The sequence below is a fragment of the Crocuta crocuta genome, unplaced genomic scaffold, assembly GCF_008692635.1.
Source record: "Crocuta crocuta isolate KB4526 unplaced genomic scaffold, BGI_CrCroc_1.0 scaffold87, whole genome shotgun sequence".
Classification (NCBI taxonomy): domain Eukaryota; kingdom Metazoa; phylum Chordata; class Mammalia; order Carnivora; family Hyaenidae; genus Crocuta; species Crocuta crocuta.
In genome coordinates this window covers 4451106-4477130 of record NW_027532166.1, presented here as the reverse complement: position 1 = coordinate 4477130, position 26025 = coordinate 4451106, and the positions used below count along the sequence as shown (strand labels likewise).

Here is a 26025-nt window from a genome sequence, read left to right as displayed (position 1 = left end):
TAAGAAAAAGACAAATAATAGAAAAAAATGTGCAGGTAATTTGATCAAATATGTCACAAAGGAATATATATAAATGACATATATTTTCACATACATATAGAAAGTACACAACACTGTTAGTAATGTTGGTAATATGTGCAAAGATATTGGTAGTAGGAACTCTCATACATTGCTGCAAAGAGTGTAAACTGTGGAATCTACTTTATAAAATTGTTAGCATTATGTACTCGATTTTAGCATACTTATGTTTGCCTACCCTATAATCCAAAAGTTTCATTTCTACGTATATACCCAATGAAAGGCAAGCACATGTACATCAGAAAGAGTAGCCATCATTTGCAATCACAGTATTATATTTATAATAGTCCCAAACCACAATCAGATGTCCATCAGAGTAGATCAAATAAATTGTAACATATTAATCCATTTGAATTCTACAACAGCAATTAAAATGAAAAACTGCCTTTACATCTAACAATACATAAGAAAAAAGTCGAACATTTATCAAAAACAAGCAAAACTGCTTTTTGGTATAGGAAGTCAGATTTTGGAAAAGGAAAAACTAGCAATAATTGTCAGGAGCATCAATCAGCTTCTTATAACATACTATTTCCTAACATAGTGGTGGTTATGTGGGATTGTTCACTTTTTGATAATTCGTTGAAGTGTACAATTATATACACTTTTATTTATAAATTTTATACATGAGTAAAAGTAAAATACAAAGAGTTTTGAAAATAATTGAGTAATTTAATTTCTGGAAATTTATCCCATAAATATACTCCATATTTTAGTGCAAAGTAACTTATGAAGGATATTCATTGTTGTGTTGTTAATAGCAAAAGACTGGAAGCAATCTAATTGTCCATTAACAAAATTCTACGTGAATAAATCAGTTTACAAACAAATATTGGGAGTCATTTAAAAAAATTTACATCCTATGAATTTATATAGAATTAGCAGAATATCTAATCAAGTTATAAAAATCAAGGTGCAGGATACTATTTATATACTATGCAACATTGTCTTTCTATAATATGCTATAAATATCCAGAATACTGTTTTTAAGTTCCTACAAATTGATAAGAAAAAATAACCCAATTAAAAGTAAGCAAACTATATAAACAGGCAGTTCACAGAAGAAGAAATACAAATGGCCAATAAACATGAAAAGATTTATAACTTCACTAGTAACAAGTAAAAAAAAATTGAAACAGAAGAGCAATTTTTACCCATTATATGAGAAAATTTTTAAAGATTGCTAATATCTTTGTTAAGAATATGAGGAAATGGATTCTCTTTTATATACTTTATTTTTTAAAATAAAGCTAAGCAGGGGTACCTGGGTGGTTCAGTTGGTAAAGCTTCAAACTCGGTTTCTGCTCAGGTCATGATCTCATGGTTCTTGGGTTTGAGCCCTGCATTAAGCTCCACACTAACAGTGCACAGCCAGCTTGGGATTCTCTCTCTCACTCTTGCTTTCTGTCCCTCTGATACTTGTGCTCTCTCTCTCAAATAAATAAATAAACTTTAAAAATAAATAAAATAAAACTAAGCATATCTTTTGACTCTGAATTTGACTCTTAGTGAAATATTTACAATTTCTGAAGACTCTCACTTATGCAGTTTGTATAAGGATATTCCTTACATCATTCCATATAGTAACAAAATATCTGGAACCTATATAAATCTCCATTAATAGGAAGATGCTTTTTTAAAAAACATGTTACTTTTGTACCTTAGAATACAATGCAACAAGTTAAAGAACACAATGAAATATGTTTTAGACATGTTTTAGTGAAAATAAGACAGTTATAAGTATAAGCTTGTTAAAACATAGAAAAAGGGCAAGAAGGATATAAAACCTGTTAATTGAAGTCATTTTTGGAAAGGAGATTGGCATACAGTGGGCCAAGTAAGGGGGCTTTCATCTTATTGTTTGAAGTTTTTTTCTTAAATAAATGTTTATTCATTTTAGAGAGAGAGTGTGTGTGAACCACGGAGGGACCCAGAGAGAGGGGGATGGAGGATCTGAAGTGGGCTCTGCAATGACAGCAGCGAACCCAATGGGGGCTTGAACTCATGAACCATGAGATCATGACCTCAACTGAAGTTGGACACTCAACTGACTGAGCCATCCAGGTCCCCTTGTTTGAATTTTTTAAAGTAAAAATACTTGAATTTTTAAAACTGAAAAAAAAAAAAACCTTAAAAAAAAAAAGGAAAGTATGCTTTGTGCCTCTGAAATGTACTTTCCTTAGGGACTTGGGGTTGTGAGTTGGTGAGAATCATCAGACACCAGAAATGGTTAGAAAATCTTGGACCTAGGGTATGACTTGAAAGTCATCTGAAAGTGTAAATATAGAAACTAATAGAGTGCAGAAAGGTAACTGAGAACAAAATGTTTGGAGGAAAAAGAGGGTGAGAAATCAGTCATTGAGAAATCTAATGAGAAGATTAAATGTGATAATTTTACTTTTATTCTAAAGACATAAAGAATTATGTTGAGTCAGCTCTTCTATTATTATCAGCTCTTCTTCCTCCCATAATTTCCAGAGGATACAGAACCATAACATTTTGATGGCTTAGTAGAAGCTCTGTTTTTCAGTTAGAGATAATCTAGTACAGGGTTAAAGAGCATGAATGCTAGAGTCAGATTCTTTGGGATTCCAGTCTTAATTCTGCTATCTGGCTGTTGAATCTTAGAAAAGTTACTTACAGTTTCTGTGCTCAATTTCCATATCTGTCAAAAAAGGATAAAATGTTGAGAGGATTAAATGTATTAACACACATAAAATGTAACTTTTAAGAGTGCCTGGTTGGCTCAGTTGGTAGAGTATGCAACTCTTGATCGTGGAGCTGTGAGTTCAAGCTCCATGTCGCATGTAGAGCTTACTTAAAAATAAAGATAAAAGCAAAAATGAAATAAAATTTAACTTTTAGGTTCAGGGCATGATACACATGACACATTCAAAAAGAACAATTGTGGAGCTATTAATTAATGGATTATTTATGTAGGGTATAGAGAAATGTGAAATAGTGTAGTATCCCAGGGCTATAAAGGATAGTGATTTATTACCACCCACAAAATAATAACTTGAAGACATATTTACTTGAATACAAAGTAAACCAATAATAGAGTGATTTTATCTAAAAAATACAAAAATAGTTTATAGATAAGGAGAGAATCAAGATGACAGAGTAGTAAGATTCTGAGTTTAAGTTATCAGTGGACACACCAAAATTACTATACATAGGGCAACTCTCAGAATGACCCAAAGACTAGAAGAAGAGCTCTTACACAACTAAGGATATGAAGGCAAAACCACATTGAAACAGGTAGGAGTGGAAGAGATGCTATATATAATATCTGGATTTGCATATCATTAGAGTTTAACTCTGAGAGAGCCACAGGGCTATAGGAAAGTAAGACTCAACTCATAAAGAGCCTGGTACACAAATACAAACTCATTTGCACCAAGACCCAACAGAGAGGCAGCAGTTTAAAAGGACTCTGGGCCATACTTGAAGGAGAATTATTGACTAATTTTAGGGCATATTCTGGAAGGACAGGATCTGTAGCAACTTTCTCCAGGAATATATGCATATGTGGGCACCACTTTTCATATTCCTTTATCAAGCTAGCCTGGTGCTAGCAGGCACCATTTCTAATACTCTCCATCTACCTGGTTAGCATTATTCATCCAACCCTGGTGTTCCCCTGTGGGTCCATTCTACCCAATCCACCTGCCCCAACAGACTCCAAAGTGGCTCCTGCCCCAGGAGGGAGGAGGGCATCCACCAATGTAGCTGCTATGGTCATGCCCAAACCTTGAAGCTAACCAAAGGGGCTATAGCATGGATCCCCAACAACACACTGACAGAAGCTATAGCCAGGCCTCTTATCCAGCTGTGCAAGGGCCATGCAATCTACCAGTGTACCTGTAGCAGTTGCAGCCCAGCCACAATAGAAGTAACCCATATAGGGGACACCCTGGAGCACCTGGTTCTAGTGAACAGTGGGGATTGCACTACTGGGCCACACAGGAAATCTTCTACTTAAGGCCTTTCCTTCACAACTGGGAGATATAGCTGATCTACCTAATATGTAGAAACAAACACACAAAGTGAAGAGATTGAGGGTTATGTTCCAAATGAAAGAACTGATAAACCTCAGAGAAAGAACTAAATGAAACTAAGATAAGGAAACTCTGATAAAGAGTTCAGAATTTCAGTCAGTAAGATGTTCACCAAACTTGGGAGAAGAATGGCTGAACACAGTGAGAACTTCAACAGAAAGATAAAAATATTAAAAAGAGCCATTCAGAGCTGAAGCATACAATAATTGAAATGAAAAATACTTGAGGGAATCAACAACAGATAAGATGATGCAGAAGTACAGGTTAGTAATATAGAAGACAGGATATTGGAAATCACTTAGCTGAACATCAAAAAGAAAAAGTTTTAAGTGAAGAATAGTTTAAGGGACCTCTGACTCGTGATTTTGCCTCAGGCTGTGATCTCACAGATTGTGGGCTCTGAGCTGTCAGGCTCTGTGCTGACAGCATGGAGCCTGCTTGGGATTCTCTCTGCCTCTCCCATGCTCATATTCTCTCTCTCTCTCTCTCTCTCTCTCTCTCAAAATAAACAAACATTTTTTTAAATAAAGGCAAAAGTACATAAAAAATTTAATTCATGAAATAATTGCTGAAAACTTCCCTAACCTGAGGAAGGAAACAGGCCTTCATATACAGGAATATGAGACAACCCCAAACAACATGAACCCAAAAAGGTCCACATTAAGAAACACAATAATTAAAATCTCAAAATTAAAGACAGAGAATTTTAAAATCAGCAAGAGAAAAGTCACTGGTTATGTACAAAGGAACCTTAATAAGACTATCAGTTAATTTTTTAGCAGAAACTTTGCAGGCCAGAAGACAGTGGCATGTTACATTCAATGAGCTGAAAGCAAAAAAAAACATACCGCCAAGAATACTGTATCGAGCAAAGTTATCATTAAGAATTGAAGGAGAAATATATAAAATTTCCCAGACAAAAGTTAAAGGAGTTCACCACCACTGAACTGGCCATATAAGAAATATTAAAGTGACTTCTTTAAGCAGACAAAAAAAGGCCATAACTAGAAGTAAAAAAAAAAAAATTATGAAAGAAAAAAACACAGGTAAAAGCAAACATACACAAAGGGTAGTGGATCAACCATTTATGAAGCTGGTATAAAGGTTAAAAGACAAAGTAATGAAATCAACTATATCTGAAATTAGTTAAGGCATACATAAATAAAAAATATAAAATATGACATATACATAAAATGTGGAGGGGCAGAATGAAAATGTAGTTGTCAAACATGTTTGCACTTAGGCAATCATCAACTTAATACAGACTGCTATTTACTTGGGATGTTTGCACTTAGGCAATCATCAACTTAATACAGGCTGCTATTTACTTGGGATGTTATATATTAACCTCATGGTAGACACAAAGCAAAAACCTATAATAGAAACACAAAAAATAAAATAATCCAAACATAATGCAGTCATCATTCAGAGGGGAAGACAGCAAGAAAATAAGAAAGGAACAGAGATGAACTATAAAAGCCAATAACAAAATGGCAATAAGTACATACCTAGCAATAATTACGTTAAATATAAGTGGACTAAATTCTTCAATCAAAAAACATATGGTGACTGAATGGATATAAAAACAAAACCCATCTATATGGTGCCTATTAGAGACTCACTTCAGACCTAAAAATATACATAGGCTGAAAGTGAAGGGATGGAAGAAGATATTCCATGCAAATTGAAGTAAAAATACTGGTGTCACAATATTTATATCAGAAATGGACTTTAAAACAAAGATTGTAATAAAAGAGAAGGGCGTTACATAATTTTAAAAGGCTCAATCCCAACAAGAGGACATAATAATTATAAACATCTATGCACCCAACATAAGAGCACCTAAATATATAAAGCAAAGTATTAATATAATTAAAGAGAGAAATTGACCGTAATAAAAAATAATAGGGAACTTTACTACCCATTCATATTAATAGATAAATCATTCAAACAAAAAATCTAAAGCAAACAGTGGCTTTGAATGACACATTAGACCAGATGGACCTAACATACTGTACAGAACATACCAACTAAAACCAGCAGAATACACATTCATTACAAGTACACATAAAACATGTTGAACATAGATCACATGTTAAACCATAAAAAAGTCTCATTAAACTTAAGAATATTGAAATCATACTGAACTTCTTTTCTGACCACAATGGTACGAAACCAAAATCAATTACAAAAAAGTAGAGGAAACAAAAACAAAAAAGTAGAGGCTAAAAAACCTGCTACTATACAAGTAGGACAAGAAAGAAACCAAAGAGGACATTAAAAAATGGAGACAAATGAAAATGGAAACACAATAGTTAAATATCTTTGGGATGCAGCAAAAGCAGCTCTAAAAGTAACATCTATAGCAATACAAGAAACAAGAAAAATCTCAAATATACAATGTAACTCTTCACCTAAGGGAACTAGGAAAAGAAGAATAAACAAAACCCAAAGTTGGTAGAAGGAAGGAAATAGTAAAGATCACAGCAGAAATAAATGGGGAAGGAAGGAAGGAACCAGGAGTTGATTCTTTGAAAAGATAAACAAAATTAATAAACGCTTAGGAAAACTCCTCGTAAAAAAAGAGAGGACTCAAATGAAATCAGAAATGAAAGAGAAGTAATAATTCACACTATAGAAGTACAAGGATTTTAAGACACTACTGCAAAAAAACGTATGCCAGTAAATTAACAACATAGGAGAAATGGATAAATTCCTAGAAATATACAATTTGAAGTGTAAATGTGAAAGAAATAGAAAATATGAATGGACCAGATACTAGTAATGCAATTAAATCAGTAGCCAACATAAGTCTAGACCAGATGGTTTCACAGGTGCATTCTACCAAACATTTAAAGAAGAGTTAATACCCATTTTTCCTCAAACTATTACAAAAAATAGAAGAGGAAGAAAAATTTCCAAACTCATTCTCTAAGGGCAACGTTATCCTGATACCAAAACCAGAAAAAAACACTACCCAAAAAGAAATCTACAAGCCAATATACCTGCTAAACATAGATGCAAAACTCCTCAACAAAATAATAGCCAACAAATTTCAACAATACACTAAAAGGATCATTCACCACAATCAAGTGAGATTTATTCCTGTGGTGCAAAGATGGTTCATTATTTGCAAATCAATCAACTTGATATACCACATTAACAAAATGAAGAATAAAAACCATATGACTATCTCAATAGATGTAGAAAAAACATTTGACGAAATAGGACATTCATTTATGGTAAAAACTCTCAACAAAGTGAGTTTAGAGAGAATATACCTCAACATAATAAAAGCCATATGTGAAAACACACAGCCAAAATTATATTAACAGTCAAACACTGAGAGCTTTTCCTCTAAGATTTGGAACAAGACAAGGATGTCCACTCTCACTACTTTTATTCAACATAGTACTGGAAGTCCTAGCTGCAGCAATCAGACAAGAAAAAGAAAAAAGACATTCAAATTGGGAAGAAGTAAAACTTTCACTATTTAGAGATGATATGCTATTGTATGTAGAAAACCCAAGGGGTGCCTGGATGACTCAGCTGGTTAAGCATCTAACTCTTGATTTTGGCTCAGGTCATGATCTTATGGTCATGAGATCAAGCTCCACCTGGGGCTCTGCTGGGCATGGATCCTGCTTAGAATTCTCACTTTCCCTCTCCTTTTTCCCCTCCTCCACTCATGCTCTCTCATTCTCAGAAAACAAAAACCCTAAAAACTCATTAAAAACAACTAGAGTAGGGGCGCCTGGGTGGCTCAGTCGGTTGAGCCTCAGACTTCGGCTCAGGTCATGATCTCATGGTTTGTGGGTTCGAGCCCCGCTTTGGGCTCTGTTCTGACAACTAGCTCAGAGCCTGGAGCCTACTTCAGATTCTGTATCTCCCTCTGTCTCTCTCTGACCCTCTCCAGCTCATGCTGCCTCTCTCTCTCTCTCTGAAATAAATTTAAAAAATTAAAAAATTAAAAAAAAATAAACTTGAGTAGGGGCACCTGGGTGAGCTCAGTAAGTTGAGCGGCCGACTTCGGCTCAGGTCATGATCTCATGGTATGTGGGTTTGAGCCCTGCGTAGGACTCTGTGCTCAGAGTCTGGAGCCTGTTTCAGATTCTGTGTCTCCCTGTCTCTCTGACCCTCCCCTGCTCATGCTGTCTCTCTCTCTCTCTCAGAAATAAATAAAAAACATTAATAAAAAAATTTTAAAATGACTAGAGTAGATAAATGAATTAAGTTGTAAGAAACTAAATTAATACACAGAAATTTGTTGCAGTTCTGTATACTAATAGCAAAGTAGCAGAAAGAGAAATTAAGAAAACAATCCCATTTGCAACTGCATGAAAAAGAATAAAATACCAGAGAATACAAAGAATAATTTAACCAAGGAGGTAAAACATTTGTATTCTGAGAACAATAAGACACTGATAAAAGAAATTGAAGTGGATTTGACTTGAAGTGGAATTGACTCATGGACTAGAAGTGTTAATATCATTAAAATGTCCATACTACCCAAAGTAATCTACATATTCAATGTAATTCCTATCAAAACACCAGGAATTCGAACATGTCCTCGTAAAATTTGTATGTAAGCACAAGAGACCCCCAATAGTCAAAGAAGTCTTAAAAAAGAACAAAGCTTCAAAGTATCACAGTTCTAGTTTTCAAGATATAATATAAAAGCTATAATAGTCAAAACAATATGGTACATGTAATAGAAATAGACACATTGACCAACAGAAGAGGATAGAGAGCCCAAAAATAAACCCATACTTATATGGTCAACTAATCTGTAATAAAGGAGGCAAGAATACACAGTGAGGAAAAGAAAATTTCTCCAAAAAATGTTATTAGGAAAATTGGATGGCTAAATGGGAAAGAATAAAACTGAATGACTTTCCTACACCATACACAAAAATAAACTTAAATGGATTAAAGACCTCAATGTGAGACCTGAAACTATAAAATTCCTAGATGAAAACAAAGGCAGTAATTTCTTTGTTATCAACCTTAGCAACATTTTTCTGGATAAGTCTTCTCATGAAAGGGAAGGAAAAGCAAAAATAAACTATTGGGATTACACCAAAGTAAAAAACTTTTGCAAATGAAAGGAAACCATCAACAAAACTGAAAGACAACTTACTGAATGGGAAAAGATATTTCCAAATGATGTATCTGATAAGGGGTTAATTTCCAAAACACATAAAGAACTTACATAACTCAATAGGAACGAATCCAATTTAAAAATGGGCAGAGGACCTGAAAAGATGTTTTTCCAAAGATGGCCAACAAACACATAATTAGATGTTCAATAGCACTAATCATCAGTGAAATGCAAATCAAAACCAAAATGAGATATTGCTTCACTCCTGTCAGAATGTCGTACCAAAAAGCCAAGAAATAACAAGTGTTGGCGAGGATGTGCAGAAAAGGGAGCCCTTGTGCACTGTTGCTGTTAATGCAATTTGGTGTGGCTACTGTGGAAAACAGCATGTAGGTTCCTCAAATAATTAAAATTAGAAACACCATATGATCCTGTAATTACACTGCTGAATATTTATCTAAAGGTAATGAAAATAAAAATACTAATTCAAAAATATATATGTACCTCTAAGGTTATTGCAGCATCATTTAAAATAGACAAGATATGGAAGCACTCTAAAGTGTCCATCATTAGATGAATGGACAAAGAAGATGTGACACACATCATACACACATACACAATGGAATGTTACTCAGCCATGAAAAAGAATGAGGTCTTGCTCTTTGGGACAACATGGATGGAACTAGAGGGTGAAATAAGTTTGAGAAAGACAAATACCAAATGATTTCACTTATGTGTAGAATCTAAAAAACAAATTGAATGAACAAACAAAAAAACAGAAACAATTATAAATACAATGACAAAAACTGGTAATTGCCAGAGGAAAGGGTGTTGATAGGTGGAGCAAAATAGGTGAATGGGATTAATGGGTGCAAACTTCCAGTTATAAAATAAATAAATCACCGGGAGGAAAAGTACAGCATAGGGAATGCAGGCAATAATATTGTAATGATTTTGTATATTGACACATAATAACTACACATATCATGGTATGCACTGTGTAATGTATAGTATTGTTAAATCACTATGGTGTACACTTGAAACTAATATGACATTGTATGTCAACTGTACTTCAGTTAAACAATAATCCATTTTATTCATGTATTATCTATAATAATTGTTTAAACAGAATTATTAATATTAAAATAATTTCTTTGCACAAGAAAGTTAATATGGGACAGTTAAGAAATTAAATTAGACTTTTAATTTAGGTTTTAGGTTTTAAGATATGCATAACCTACAACAGAACTGTGCAATAAGTCTTTCTGCAGTGATAGAAATGTATTATAATCTGAGCAGTCCAATATATTACTGCTAATCACAACGAACACCTAAAATGAAGCTAGCATAACTAGGAACTGAACTTTTAACTCTATTTAAGTATAATTAATTTAAATTTTCCTTTAAAATTTAAAAAATTTAAATTAAAAAACATAGTCTTATCATTATTTTTACATGGTGGTATATCAGGGGGAAAAAAACAAAGCTATTTTTAAGACAGAATTATTAAATCAATAATTTCCTAAAATGTATTTGTATTTGACTACAAAGGTTATCCGAGCTTTTTATCCTAAGCTTATAGCAGTAACAAAACTTACAAGGCATTTAGAAGCAAAATTTTGTTTTTTTTTCCCCCAAAGCCATTGAACAAACTCATATTTAAACCTATTTTTCTGAGTTGCTACTTTTACAAAGCAATTTCTTAAAGCATCGCCATATTTAAAGATATGAAAAAGAAATATATTTTTTAAATATTTTATTTTTTTATATTTCTATATATCCATAAATTAACATTGTTTATAAATGCCTAATTTATAAANAGGATTTTAAAGGACTTTGTAATGTGGACTTTTATTAATTTCTATCTACAAATATATTTTGTACTTATAAAATAGAAAAGCTAATTAACTCTTAGACAATTTAGGAGCTAATTTTGATATAAAGCAGATTTAAGATAGATGTTGAGCAATTAAAGAAACAAAGATGAGATTAATAAAAATTATTTTTATTATAAATTCTAAATCTTGAAAATATGTTCTTGTTGATTGATATTTTCTTTTGAATTTCCTTACCAACAAGATATTGGAAGAAAAAAATCTCACCTTTTCTTCCCACAATGAAATCATTTTCTCTTTCAGGTAGGTTAACTAAAATATCCAAGATTTAAAATTTTTTTCTCTATTGTTCTCTTTCTCTCCAGAACATTCTTAGGGACCAGAAACTATAACTCTGTGTAATTCTCTCAGACTGTCTTTTTGGTAGTAATTTAGTTAACTAAATATTTATTAGTATTACAAATGTTTTATTGAAGTATGAATATAAAATAAAAATCACCAATTTTAAGCATGAAATATGAGTTTTGACAAACATGCAAGACAATTATAAGTCATGGAACCACCAACAAACTATGTAAAAAGGTATCAATCACCTCACAAGATTCCTTCATGCTTCCTTCATTCAATTTTTACGTCTTCCTCCAGCCCTTACAATGACTGCATTTACTCTAATTTTATATAGAGTCATAAACCATAAAAATAGTTTTGTGTTTGTTTTCATTCACTTAGCATAATCCTTTTATGTTTCATCCATATTGTGTATGTATCTGTGGCTTGTTCCTTTCATTGGTAATTATCCATTACGTGGATGTACAAAAATGTATTTATACATTCACCACTTGATGGAAATTTCAGTTGTCTCCAGTTTGAGGCTTTCATGAATAAATTTGCTATTAATGTGTAATATTTGTGTAACATTTGTTTACTTTTTCTTGGGTAAGAAAGAATAGAATGACTGGGTCATATGGTGAATTTAGTTGACCCTTGAATGACACAAGTTTGAACTACATGGGTTCCACTCATACATGGATTTTTTTCAATACAATTATGTAAATATATTTTCTCTTATGATTTTCTTAGTAACATCTTTTTCTTTAGATTATTTTATTGTAAGAATATAACATATAAGACATATACAATATATATGTTCATTGACTGTGTTACCAGTAAGGCTTCCAGTCAACTGTAGGCTATTAATAGTTAAGTTTGGGGGAAGTTAAAAGTTATACATGGATTTTGACTGTGTGAGGGTAGGCACCTTTAAGCCCTGTGTTGTTGAAGGTTAACTATGTATGTTTATAAGATAAACTATTTTTTAAAGAAGTTGTATTATTTGTATTTCCAAAAACAATGCATTTTTTTCTACATATTCAGGTTTTCCACATTAGTCATTAATTCTTGACATTACCAATCTTTTTAATTTTATCTAGTCTGGTGGAATCAGTGGTTTTAATTTATATATTTCTGGTGACTAATGATGCTTGGCATCTTTTAAGTGCCTCTCACATTTGTACATCTTGTTTGGTGAAATATCTGTTCAAATCTTTTGCCTATTTTTTGAAATCAAGTTGTCTTATTAAGTTAATTTTTCTGTACTATGGAAGGTAAAATTTTAAGAGTCAATTTTTTACTTATAGATATCTAATTATTTCATATCATTTATTGAAGGGTATCTCTCCTCTGAATTCCTATAGCACTTTTGTCAAATATCAGTTGACCATTTATGTGTGTGGTTGTTTATGGCCACTCTTGTTTCATTAAAATTTATTTTTATCTTTACTTTAATACCAGCCTGTCTTGATTCCTATAACTCTAGAATATGTTTTTCTCCACCTTCTTAAATATCTGGAATATATATTTTTAAGCATTTTTAATATCTTTGCTACTTTTATCATTTATTTAATCTCTAGGTATGTTTCTGTTGATTTATTTTTTCCTATGTTTAGTAGTCATGTTTTTTGAATTTCTTATATGCGTGCTATTTTTTATATAGTATTTTGTTGAATTCTTTTTAATAGTGTTGGTTATTTTTCTGGAAGGCAGTTATGTTCCTTAGAATAATATTTCTAAGCTTTTTTAAAGGTGGAGTTCAGAAGAGCTATTAGTTTATGACTAAATGTGTCCCCACTGCTAAAATGATACTACTGTATCTGCTTTTTTTTTTCTTTTGTTTTTTTTTTTTTTTTTTTTTTTTTTTTGAGAAGAAATGAAAATAAGACAAGAATGGATTCGGGAAGAGAGGAACCAATTCAGAAATGCAAACAGACTTCTAAGTGAGTGTCCTTCTGTCCTGTGCCTTTTGATTCCTAAAGTACCGCTTTGCACACTTCACTATCCACATAAGATACCTCGTTTTAGCCTTACATTGTACTCCAGCGAGTGAACGTGGGGACTGGCTCTGGCCATTCTTCAGAGGGAGGCTGGTCTCAGGTCCTCTCAGGGGCTCTGCCAGCCAGGGTGGGAGCCGCGATAAGATGCAGCCCCTCTAGCCCATGCCAGCTGGGTCCTCCACAACATGGATTTTGGTCAGAGCTGGGAAATTAGAGAAAAAAAATTCCGTGCTTGCTTCAAGGTGCTAAAGGGATTTCTTCAGTTTCTTTGTCTTCTATCTTCAGACAGCACCAGGCTGGGTCTGGGGGATGCAATGAGGATGGAGCTAAGGAGGAGGTGAGGGAGGCATAGGACTAGGTAGCCACAATGAAAGAAAGTCAAGCCTCCTCCTATTATCACACATGTGTGCATGCACGCATGCCAGCCTGCCCAGCACATACGTGCAGGTCCAGCCTCCAGACAGGTGGGTTTGAGCTCTGGCGATGTTGCTTCATGGCCTGTGGTTCGGGGCAAGGCCCTTACCCTGCTAAGTCCCAGTCCCCTCCTCTGGAAAATGGGCCTTCTTCCTCCAAGGAGTGCTGTGAGGTGAAATGAAATGAGTAGAGGAGGGCCAGAGGGCACAGTTGGGATGGTGCCTGACGCACAGTGGGTGCTCAGGAAATGCCCACAGAATCTGAGCCTGGGAGCCCCGTGGACTGCTAGAAGTGAAGGACTCTTAGAGGACCAGCATTCATTCTCTCCTGATCTCTGGGAGGTGTGGATGGGAGGAGACCTCCCTTTGCCTTTCTCTGAGCGGGGGCCAGGCTGTGTCTAGAACCCAGCCTTCTGACCCTCGCTCCAGGCCCTCATTGCCACACTTGCCAGGCCAGACCTGGAGTCTCAAACACATGTGGGCTTCTTTCTGTGTGTGTGTGTGTGCCAGACCCCCACCCCCGACACACAGACCTTTTAGGAGAAGAACAAACAACTGTTCTGCACCTTTGCCTTTGAAATGTGTTTTGAATCGTTTGTTTGTCTTTACCAGATGGGGTTTTGGTGTTTTGTCCACCTCTCACTCCCTATCTATCAGTTATGAGTGCCTGCAAAAATTCATTTCAGTGCTGGAAAGAGAGGACAGTTTATAGGGAACCCCCAATCTGTCCATGCTCCTGACGCCCCAACAAATACTCTATAACAGTGACCCTCCATCCCCCAGATGGACAAACCAGGTCCTTCCCTCTCTAAGAGCTCTGGGAGAAAGAGCTGGAGAATTACTCTGGGCTCTGGCAGGACTTCAGATTCTTTTGTTTTTTCCCAGTCAAAGCTCAATAATTCTTGAGATCCAAATTTAGAAGCCTGTATGGAGAGCCCTGAGAAATCAGTAGTAAGACAGCCAGGCTTTCTAACTTTTTTTCCCCCAAGCAATCTAAAGAAGCTATTGCACAATCATTTCCCAAGGTCAGTTCTCTGCTTTTAATAGTTTTAATGAGCTGTTTAAAAGGATCCTCAACTTGTGCTCACCCAAGCTTGCACATGTTTGGGTGTAAGGAGGAAAGGAGGGGATGAAGAAAGGAGAATGAAGATAATATAGGAGAGGGGGTTCCAGGCCACTAGCTGGGGTGCAGGAAGGAGACCAGTGGCGGGGGGGGGGGTGGGGGGTCAGCATCCCTCCAGGAGGTCCCAGGGATGCTCAGGGAGCACCATTTCACTCTTGTGCTCATATCTCAATAACTCAGAGACCTGAGGGTCAGTCACCACTTCTGCCTGCAAGTGGGACCCTTGAGTGCTCCCTAGTCTTAGAAATCTGCAGGGAGGTGAGGAGATAGTGGAGTTAGAGGGTGGGTATGAAGACAGAGGGACAGAGGAAAGAGAGGAGCCTCCAGTGTTCAGTGAATGCATGGGTTTGATGAAGGAGCTAAGGACAAGGGAGGAGAGGGAAGGTAAAGAAGGCTCACTTCAGAGATGCTCCCAGCACAATTGAGACCCGTAGGTGAGGCAGCCTGATGCTAGCAGTTCACCATAATCACCATGTGACACTAGCAATGCCCAGTGCTGTCCTACCTTAGTCACCGTGCACCAGGCCTTGAGGCTATGCAAATTGTAGGTCTTAGCTCCTTCAGTGCTCACACTGCCATCGAGGTGGGCTCTATTGCTCCCAGGACACAGTTGAAGAAAACACCAGTCATGGAGAAGGCATTGGTCCAAGGTCATCCATTTAGTAAGGCTGATTTGCATCCAGACAGTCTGACACCAGAATCCCAGATTATTCCATCCATGACTGTTATTTTGTATACCATCTGAGGGCAATGTGAAAATTTCAGTAAAAATTCAGATACTTACACAAAAAATAAAATAAAAATACCCATAAGCCAACTTCACAGTGATAGACACATGAGAGTTTTGGTGCATGTGACAGACACCTCAGATGGTCCACCGAAAGCCATTCTGTCTTCTTCTGCAGTAGTGGAATGAGAGTCAGGCCTCAGCTGCTCAGGTGGACAGCCCGTCCCAGCCTCCCCGGCAGGTGATGCAGTTATCACTTGTGGAACATGAGAAGAGGCAATGTGGGCCATTCATGGGCTTGGCGTGGCAGCGAGGGCGAGTCCGCTGCCCTCATTCCCCTTCCTGCTGGCTGGAATCTGCATGTGCGGCCACCCAATGTCCACCATGTTTGTGATGGCAGTGTCAGGGGGCAGATGGGAGCACATCATGCAGAGAGGTGCCCACCTGCTGTGCCACTCACTTTCACCTTGACACTGTTATATGAGAGAGAAATACAATTCTGTTTTTCAGGTCATTATATTGATAAACCTCTTTGTTACAGCAGCTTTCCCTGACTATTGTGGTATATTTCTTTCTAATTTTCCTCCTGTGGAGTATGTGTCATCATTTTTCACATGCTGGCTCTCTTATTTGTTATTTTCCTCATATTTTACGATTCTCCTTAGGGACCTATGAGTCCAGACTGACCAATTGAATTCCAGTACGATATAATTAAAAATGGCAATCAAGCTTCAAACCACCCATTCATTGTATACCTCTTCTTTGATGTGAGAAGTCTTTCAACCTTAGGCACCCGCTGGCAGAATGCAGTTCCCACAGGATCATCAAGTGTGTCTGAGGTTCATAAAATTCTTGGGTGATGCAGCCCTCTTTCTACTATGAATAAGTCTGTCCTTGGGTCTTGTGTCATGACCCACAAGCCCTGGGCACCCTAGTTCCTCATGTTCAGTCTTCCATCAGGGCTCCGAGCTGACAGCATGGAGCCTGATTGGGCCTCTCTCTCTCCCTCTCTCTCTGCCCCTTCCCCCTGTGCTCTCTTGCTCTATCTGTCTCTCTAACAAAATAAATAAATAAACTTAAAAAAATCAGATTATCTTCTTTCCACACTGTTTGAAGATCCAGTTTTTTTCCACTTAACATGCCGTGGACATCTTGATGTGTCTGTCATCTTCATCTCCTGAGGGAGAAATCACTTACTTGCCTGGTGCTTATTCACTCCTTCGGTACTTAGTGAGCACCTATTACAATGACTTGTAATGCCTCTTACAAGCGGGGCAGGACAGATCAAAAACAGTGGGGTGTCATGGGTCGGCAAGGGGTATGAGGGGGTGAGGAAGGGCTAGTCCTGGCATCAGGGAGAACTTGGAATCTGGCTGGAGAACACCAAGGGGAGGGACCTCAGGACCCGCTCCAAAACAGCAGGGTGGCCGCGTGGTCAGGAGGCTGCGGAGGCCTTAGGGGCTCTTCGTGATCCAACTTGCTGCTCTGATTGTAGCCGCTGGCTCTCTGTCTGTCTCCACCGGGAGCTGCCTTGCTGGCGACAACACATACCTCTGAATCTGGGAAGAACGAGCCGTGGGGTGGTTTCCTTCTTGTGCTTTGTGCATAATGTAAATGTAATTAATCATGTCTATGGTGGCTTATAATTTAGGATTTTTTTTCATCTTTAGCAGTCTAATTAAATTCATTTGAGCTTTATAAGTAGTTATTTTAGTATTTTTCTTTGTACCCCCACTGGTAGAGTACTGAAAACTTACAATAAATATGTCTCAAGGTGGCCACTGCTGTTTTTAAAATGAATCTTAAAGGCTATTCAAGAGAAAAGTATTTTTGTGTCACTACAACTTAAATTAGCCACCAAAAAAAAAGAAAAAAAACCCTGGAGAACTGCTTCTTGTTTCTCTTTTCTTAAACTTTACAGTGCTTTCAACAGATGAACATAGGGGAAAGAAAGGAAAAATAAGATAAAAACCAAGAGGAAGGCAAACCATAAAAGGTTCTCTTTTTTTAATGTTTTTATTTATTTTGAGAGAGAGAGACGGAGCGTGAGTGGGGAAGGGTCAGAGAGAAACGGAGACACAGAATCCGAGGCAGGCTTCAGGCTCTAAGCTGTCAGCACAGAGCCCGATGCAGGGCCCAAACTCATGAACCACAAGATCATGACCTAAGCTGAAGTCGGGTGCTTAACTGAGTGAGCCACCCAGGTGCCCCAAACCGTAAGAGACTCTTAACTACAGAGAACAAACTGAGGCTTGCTGGACAGGTGTGGGGTGGGGGAATGGGCTAAATGGGTGATGGGCACTAAGGAGGGTACTTGTTGGGGCCCCTGGGTGGCTCTGTCGGTTAAGCATCCAACTTCGGCTCAGGTCATGATCTCATTGTTTCTGGGTTCGAGCCCTGTGTCGGGCTTTGTGCTGACAGCTAGCTCAGAGCCTGGAGACTGTCTTTGGATTCTGTATCTCCCTCTCTCTCTGACCTTCCCCTGCTCACTGTGTCTCCATCTCTCTCTCAAAAATAAATAAAACATTAAAAGAAAATTTAAAAAATAGGAGGGTACTTGTTGGGATGAGCACTGGGTGTTCTATGTAAGTGATGAATCACTGGGTTCTACTCCTGAAACCAATACCATACTGTAAGTTAACTAACTTGAATTTAAATAAATAAGTTAAAAAAAACCCAAAACTTTACAGTGCTGTAAAGATTTAGGATGGGAACTGCTAGGAGCAAAGGGGAGCCGTTTGGCAAGGTCCTTACCCAGGAGAGGTGGGGATGTGGAGGTGGTACTGGCTTCCAGGACACCACTCTGCCTGGACTTGTGGCTTCTGATTTGGAAATGAACCACACACATTCCTCTCTGTCTCTCAGACAAAAGCCCATTTCCAGATACACTGTGCAGAGCTCTTCTTAATGGTATAGTGATTAAGTTAGAAATATGCAGTGCTTATGTCTTGTATGAATGCCCTACTCACCGAGTTTACAAATTCTCTCTTAAAGTCATAGAAAAATTATTTAAAATAAGGATTTAAAAACTCTATTAATAATTAAAGAAATGCAAAGGAAAGCAGCGACAAGATGCCATGTTTGTCCCACCAAACTCAAAAATTCCTCAGAGTAATGATTAATACTCTGAAATTGGCAGTGGAGCTGGCAAAAGTTTGCATAGGTACAATCTTTGTGGGAATAATTTCATAGTAACAAGATTTGTATTTTGGATAACTTTTTTTTTTTGCATAACCTTAGAACCAGAAATCCTACCCCTCAGACTGCATCTTAAGAAAAGTACAGGGTTTAAGCAAAATACAGATAAGAGGATTCTCATTCATCTTCTTCTTCTTATTTATTTGCCAAAAGTTTTTAGAAGGACAGTTTTTAATAATTCTTCTTTTCTATGTTATCTTGTGTGTAAAAATTCTCCAGTTCCCCCAAAGGAGCCAGCTTGGAAATGGCAAATAAGTGCCTTTGAGAAGAATAACATGGGAACCCAGAGTCTGGCTCTGGGACCCATTATGTAAACCTGAGACAAGATGGACCAGTCTCCTACATTTGATTTCTTCACCACTGTTATTTGTTCCTGAAAGTATCGTGTTTGTTTTTTTGCCCATTTTTTGGCTCCCTATTCTGGAAAAGTCAGCTCCTCAAGGGTAGGGACCAGTCAGGGCTGTTGACCACTGTGAGTGTGGAGCTCAGACTGTTGACTCCCTAACTGTGCTGGGCCTCAGTTTCCTCAGACACAAATAAGGGGAGTAACAGGTAGGTACCTACCCTGTGGTTTAGGAATTTAATGCATGTAGAGTGCTCAGAACAGTGTCCTTAAATGCTCCATGAAAAGTGAGTAAGGACTGAATTTTATAGTCTCCCAAATATTACTGAGAAAAACCTGGTAGGGAATCTGTTTAATGGAGGGAAAAGAAAGAGTGATGAAAGCGTCTCTAAGGAGATGACCGTTTCTGTAGCGTTGAGTGCTGAATCCTAGTTGTTGTCTGCCGCACCTCCCCCCCCGCCCCAGCTTAATCCCACTTTGCTGGGAGCTGCGGAGGTGGGGTGGCTTCCTGTTTCCCATGGTCCACAGTAACTCAGGTCTTCCAGGAACCTGTGTTCATTGGTATTCAACTTCAGGTAGAATTAGTGCTTGGGGTAAAGGTTTTGTGAAGTCATTGTGCCCCGTGTGGATCAGCCTTACTTAGAAGGACTTTCTTTCCCTAGGAATCTGTTTTGGGGACCTCAATGAGGAAGGTCACCATTTGGAGCAAAATCTGGCTCTTTTTACTTGGTTTCTATGATTCAAGCAGTCAGGTGCTTCCTGACTAAATCCATTGGGTTAGACATTGGCATCGATCCCCAGAGGAGGAAGGAGAGGAGGGGCGCTTGGCTGCTCATCTGGCCTCTCACAGAGGCAGAGGACTTTGGTGCTGGATGGGAACTGAGAGTCTTGTTAGCCCTCCATTAGTGGAGTGGGACACTGAGGACAAAGCACTGGCTTATCCAAGGATGCTCAGTTGGTTTGGGGCAGAGCAGGCACTTGGCCCCAAGTCCTCAGACCTGGAGTCGGTTCTCTTTCCACCAAGTCCAGCTTCCCTGTTCTATCAGCAAGAAACGAGGGCAGAGGAAGCATCCTGGTGGCCACAGTAAGGGCTCAAGGCAGAGAAGAGCTGCTGGACTTGGGGATGTTGTGTGGGCAAGTACCTCAGCACCTAGCCTCACGTACCTGTATCCCGAATGCTGGAAAACGTGCTGAGTCATGGCACTCAGTTCATCAAAACACCTGCCTCATCATGCCTTGGGCTACATTCCATTTTATCAGCACTTTAAAATTTAGATTTCTGGTTCTATCTAAGAATAATACAAATTTATTTTGATTTTAGGTTCAGGTGATGTTGCAAATGAAGACCAGAATTCAGTACTGCTTATCATGTCAGAATGGATTCATGTTAACTATTATTGCATTTTCGTTTGTGTGAAAAAAGAAACCATGCCTATATGAATTCATTCATGTGTTCCTTCAACAAATATTTTTTAAACTTAAAAATGTTCCCTTTTCCGCCCCCAGCTTTTCTGTTCTCTCTCTCTCTCAACCATTCTCACTGATGCATCTGTCCTTTTTTTTTTCATTCAGTAAAATTAGTTGAGAACCTCCTTTGTGCCAGGCACCATGCCCAGTCCTGGTGATGCAGGGCTGAAGTAAACACTCAGAAATAGGCTTTTCCTTCAAGGAGCCTTATCCTAAGGAAGAAAGACAGACATTAAAACATTAAAACAATTTCAAAATCTCAAGTGTCATGAAGACAATGTATATTTCTTTTTTTCTTAAGGATTTAAATGTCTATTTATTCTTTTGGGGGAGCTAAAGACAGAAAGAGAGGGAAACACAGAATCCGAAGTAGGCTCCAAGCTCTGAGCTGCCAGCACAGGGCCCAACGCGGGGCTGGAACCCATGAACTGCTAGATCACGACCTGAGCCAGAGTCGGACGTTTCGTGGACTGAGCCACCCAGGCGTCCCAAAAATGAATATTTCTAAATATCTTTGAGACAAGTCTTCCTAGATGACCCTCCATAACTTCACATCAGTCAGTCAAAAATAAAACTCATTTCTTTCCCTTGGTCAGATTTTCCTCCTTTTCTTCTAGGTCTTTATTAACAATATTAGCACATAAGAGTGATTCTTAATGTTTTAAGATAGAGACCACTTTAAGAACACACTAAAGGCTGTGGGTGCTCACCGTTTCCTTCATACAGTCTCAGGGGGCTCCATGGGTCCTGGATAAGAATTCCTAACCTGGGAGAATAAAGAGACATGGGAATAGGGCCCGGTTCAGCCAGAGCCTCTGTTCCCTGAGGGTGAACACTGATGGGAGATATTTATGCTGACTTGCCATTATAGCACTTAAGATTCCTTGAACCCTTGGCATTGAAAAAGTTTTTGTATATCTCAGATTTCTCAAGCCCTTCATATTAAAAAATTTTTTTAAGTTTATTTATTTTGAGAGAGAGAGAGAGAGAGCACATGCAGGAGAGGGGCAGAGAGAGAGAAAAAGAGAGAGAATCCCAAGCAGTTCCCACACTGTTAGCCCAGAGCCCGACATGAGGCTTGAACTCATGAACGATGAGCCCATGACCTGAGCCAAAATCAAGAGTCAGATGTTTAACAGACCGAGCCACCCAGGGGTCTCTCAAGCCCTTCATATTTAAAAACAATGTTCATGTGTCCCACAGATTATGTACTCATTACAAACAGAAACAAGTAACTTTATTATGGAGAAATCTGGTAGTTAGCACTTTAACCATGTAATCAAATTGCCAAGACAAAACCAAGACATCAGGTACCTCCTGATGTCGTGCACTGAAAAAAACCACAGCACTAGTCATGCCATACTCTTGCCAAAAAGTTTCCCACCTAAATCTAATTATTAGGAATAACTCAGCAAATACAAATTGAAGGATATTATATAAAACAACTAGTTTGAATTCTTTTAAAATATTAATGTCATGAAAAGCAATGCAAAACAAAGATGAGGAACTATTTCAGACTAGAGAGACAAATAAGTAACTGGCATAGTGATTAGATTTTGGATCAAAACAAAAACAAAAAAACCAAAAGCCCACTATGACATAAAGGATACTGAGGGAAATAGTAACTTACAGTTTTTGATGGGTAGTATTTAATGGTATCACATATAGAAACTTAATTTGCAAACTTTAATCACTAGAAAAATATGAGCTCTTAGTATAATTTGTATTGCATTTGTGCTGACCTTACGAAGGACAGACACCAAATAGTTCCATATAATATTAATTAATTCTTTCACTTATGCAGCATGTATCTGTTGATCTGAGATGCAAAGGAGTAAAATGACTTGCCCAAGGTCACCAGTTTAATTAATAAGCAGAACCAGGTCTTCTTGTACTCTGGAGGCCATGAGGCAATGCTCAGGGAAGACCATGAGTGTTGTTCATGGGGATGGTGGGAGGCGAAGAGATGGTGGTGATGATGGGGGTGGCCACAGTGGTGTTGGTGGTTGGTCATGGTGGAGCGATACGGTTGGTGGTGGTAGTAACAGCAGCAGTGATGGTGTTGTTGGTGGGAGTAGCAGTGACAGGGTTCGTGGTGGTGATGGTGGCAGTAATGGCAGTGGTGGCGGTGCTGGTAGCGGCGGTAAAGGGCTGTTGTTCACGGTGGTGGTACTAGAGGCAATATGGAGAAAAGTGGTGGGTATTAGAGGTGAACCTGAATGTCATCAATAAGATTAAAAGGTAAAGTTTAGGAAAAGCAAAAGCAGGTATTGTTACTTTTCTAGAACCTATTTTCTGCTACCTGTTTTTTTCTTTCTTTCTTTCTTTCTTTTTTTTTTTTAAATGTTTTATTTATTTCTAAGAGAGAGAGACAGCGTGAGCAGGGGAGGGTCAGAGAGAGAGGGAGTCACAGACTGAAACAGGCTCCAGGCTCCGAGCTGGCAGTCAGCACAGAGCCCGACGCGGGGCTCAAACCCATGAACCATGAGATCATGACCTAAGCGAAAGTCGGACGCTTAACCGGCTAAGCCACCCAGGCGCCCCCCGTTTTTTTCTTTATCTCCCACATTCTTGGCATCACAGGTATCTGATTTCATATAGGGGTTCTCTTTACTTTAGACCTGCTTATTATGTCTAGAATAAAAATATATATTATTAGGATGGCAGACCATAGATCTTTGCTTTGCTTTATAAATCATGACAATGTTCTATTGTTATGGAACAAATGGCTGCATTCTATACAATGCGGTCTTTTCAGAACAAAACTCTTAAATCTCCAGGACTTCCTTTCAACTTGTGTTTTGTTGCACATAACCTAACAAGCTGTAATTGTAGGGCGCCCAGAATGGAGAGGCTGATAACTGCCATAATAATGACCCATGGGGTGTGTTGAGCACCCTTTACTATTCCCTCCTCAGTACTGTTAATGCCTGTGGGATGTATCCTGCCCTTCTTTCCCTGCTTTCCTGGCATTAATACCAGGAAAGGTTCAGTCCAAATGGGTATCAAGTTGGTGTATTTTTGGAGACACTGGTGGGTCAGTTATCATTTGTTATCAGACCAACTGCTAGTATTGTGTTTGCATTTAGTCTCTAGTTGCTGTCTTATTCAATGTTGTTTTCTTTTTTTTCAGCGCTGAGTGGGGGAGTACATTGATGGCATGCTGATCAGATTTCCAGGCTGCCATGGGGCTGTGAGTAGAGCTAATAGACTAGAGGAAAGAATAATGAGGCAAAACGATGTTTTCAGGCTGCGAAGCAACCTGGTCTGTGACAGAGACCAACACAAAGTCCAGCTCTTGGGTCCAAAGGACATCTTGCAGGAAGAATGGCAGGTAAGGCTCACAGCCTAGGCATCTGGGAAAGCATCATGTGTTGTGGCCAATGGCAGCCTTGAGGTGAGGTGGCTGCCAAGAAAGTGAAGTTGGGTGTGTGAGAATAGAGAGGAAACAGCTCTGTCTTGGGCAGCTGTCACTGGAGGGGAGGTGGGGGGGCTGGCGTGTGGGGTTTTCTTCACCAACCTGACTCACAGGGATTGTATTGAGGAGATGGGTCAGGATGGTGGGGCTGAGGTCGGGGCTCATATGAGTCTAGGCAGAGGGAACCCAGAGTTCTGGTGAGCTGTTATTGGTTAAAACATGTTCCATTACAACTTCTAGAAAGCTCCGCTTGCAGTGGTTGGGGGATAAAAACGTGATTGTCTCACAGAATAAGATGTCTGGATGTAGGCCGCCTTAGGGTAAGTGGCAGTGGCTTACTGCTATCTTCTAAGGCCGAGGCTTCTTCCAGATTTATGTTTGGCATTCTCAGTATGTCGGTTTCTTGACCTTCAGCTTGTCACCTCACTGGACCAAGATGATTGCTGAAGATCCAAGCATGAGTCACACTTCGCACAACTGCATTCGCGGCACAGAGGAGTGGGAAGAGGCAGAGCCGGTGGGCTCTTGCAAATTACTGTTCTATCAGGATCAAAAAATGTTTCAGAAGTTTCCCTGCAGGCTTCCCTTGTATCACTAGCCAGGTTGTGTCCGATTCCTGTCCCTTTGGTCCTTTGGTTTCAAAGACTGACTAAATCTCATCACTGGGACTGGGGAAGGGATGTTTGTCATTGATGCACATCTTTCTGTCCATCTTGCAAGAAAACAAAATCGGCATCCTCCTAGCTCAGAAGGAGGAGGTATGAGAAATGGCTGTCAGGTGGGCCACCAAATGTATCTGCCACTGGGCATAGCTTACTTTTCAAATATGAGGAGATGCTTCTCCTTGGTGTATAGAAAGGGGATTGTTTATGAGGCTCTGAACACAAAGTTTGAGCTGATGTTGGGCCAACTGCTGGACTTTGTGAGGAAGCCATTTTTAGTCCTACTCGAGTCAAGATTTCCTGGTAGCTGTAGGTATCCAGAAATGGAAGGTGTTGCTTTGGTTGAGGTAGGAAGCAGCATCAGCCTCTGCCTGGGAGGGACATGGTAAAGGGGGTTCTTGTACCAGTTGGGGGTTAGGAAGGGCGAGGGGAGAGAATGGACATTTACACTGACCTATGAGTTTCCTTCCAACCCAGAGAACCTCTGAACCAAGTAATTAGTTTTTCCCCTTTGAATGTTTGTTGGATAATTATGCTAATTGGATATAATGTTTTTACTAAGTGAGGTATAATTTCAAGTCCAAAGGTATTTTTATCTTTAGCATCATTGCATTAGATACAAAGTTTGCCTTGGACCTGGGCCTGTACTTTGTTTGAAATTGTTACTTTTAGGAGGACAAAGCAAGTGGGACACATGTTTCTTTGAGTTGTGTTATGGACACATAACACTAACTGGCATTGTAAGTTCCAGTTCCCAGGAGCCACAGACATTGTTGGACTTGTCACACTGAGTATCACTCTGCTGAGTATCACCTCCACAGAGCCACCTTCTTATACTTTCTTGATATTCTGTGGCCAATGGGATAGCAACAACCACATACTGATTAGGGTTTCAAGGAGAAAAGGATGAATTCAACCAATTAAAAGGACTTGTTAAATTCATTTCCAAATGAGATATTATTACTGATTTCCAGTATTCATGGCAAACACTACCTCTTGTCTAAGGTCTCTCAATTCCCTTGCTGCTCCTTAGTAAAAAGAAGGAAAAGACTTGATATAGTCACCATCTGGGCATCCTCTTTACTCTCCTCTTTGCAACCTGTCCTGCCACTACCTGGTGTAGTCTTAACTATCCAGTATATATGTTATATGGGGACCCAGCTCCCTCTCATGATCATTGCTGGTGAGACCATGAGTGTTCATCTGACCAATCAGATTCCTCAGGGAATTTGGAATTGGGACACAGAGTAGATAATCAGTTTTGTTAGA

The 26025-nt window shown here is 38.5% G+C and overlaps 1 protein-coding gene across 1 annotated transcript in view; it reads left to right on the top strand.

The window, feature by feature from the left end:
- LOC144242001 (syntaxin-binding protein 5-like) overlaps positions 1-16062 on the top strand; it is a 258927-nt gene extending 242865 nt beyond the window's left edge. The window contains exons 18-19 of the mRNA XM_077776752.1: positions 13691-13742; positions 15850-16062. Of these exons, the coding sequence (XP_077632878.1) occupies positions 13691-13742; positions 15850-16062 (265 nt within the window). The remainder of the gene's footprint in view (positions 1-13690; positions 13743-15849) is intronic.
- The last annotated feature ends 9963 nt before the right edge of the window (positions 16063-26025 follow it).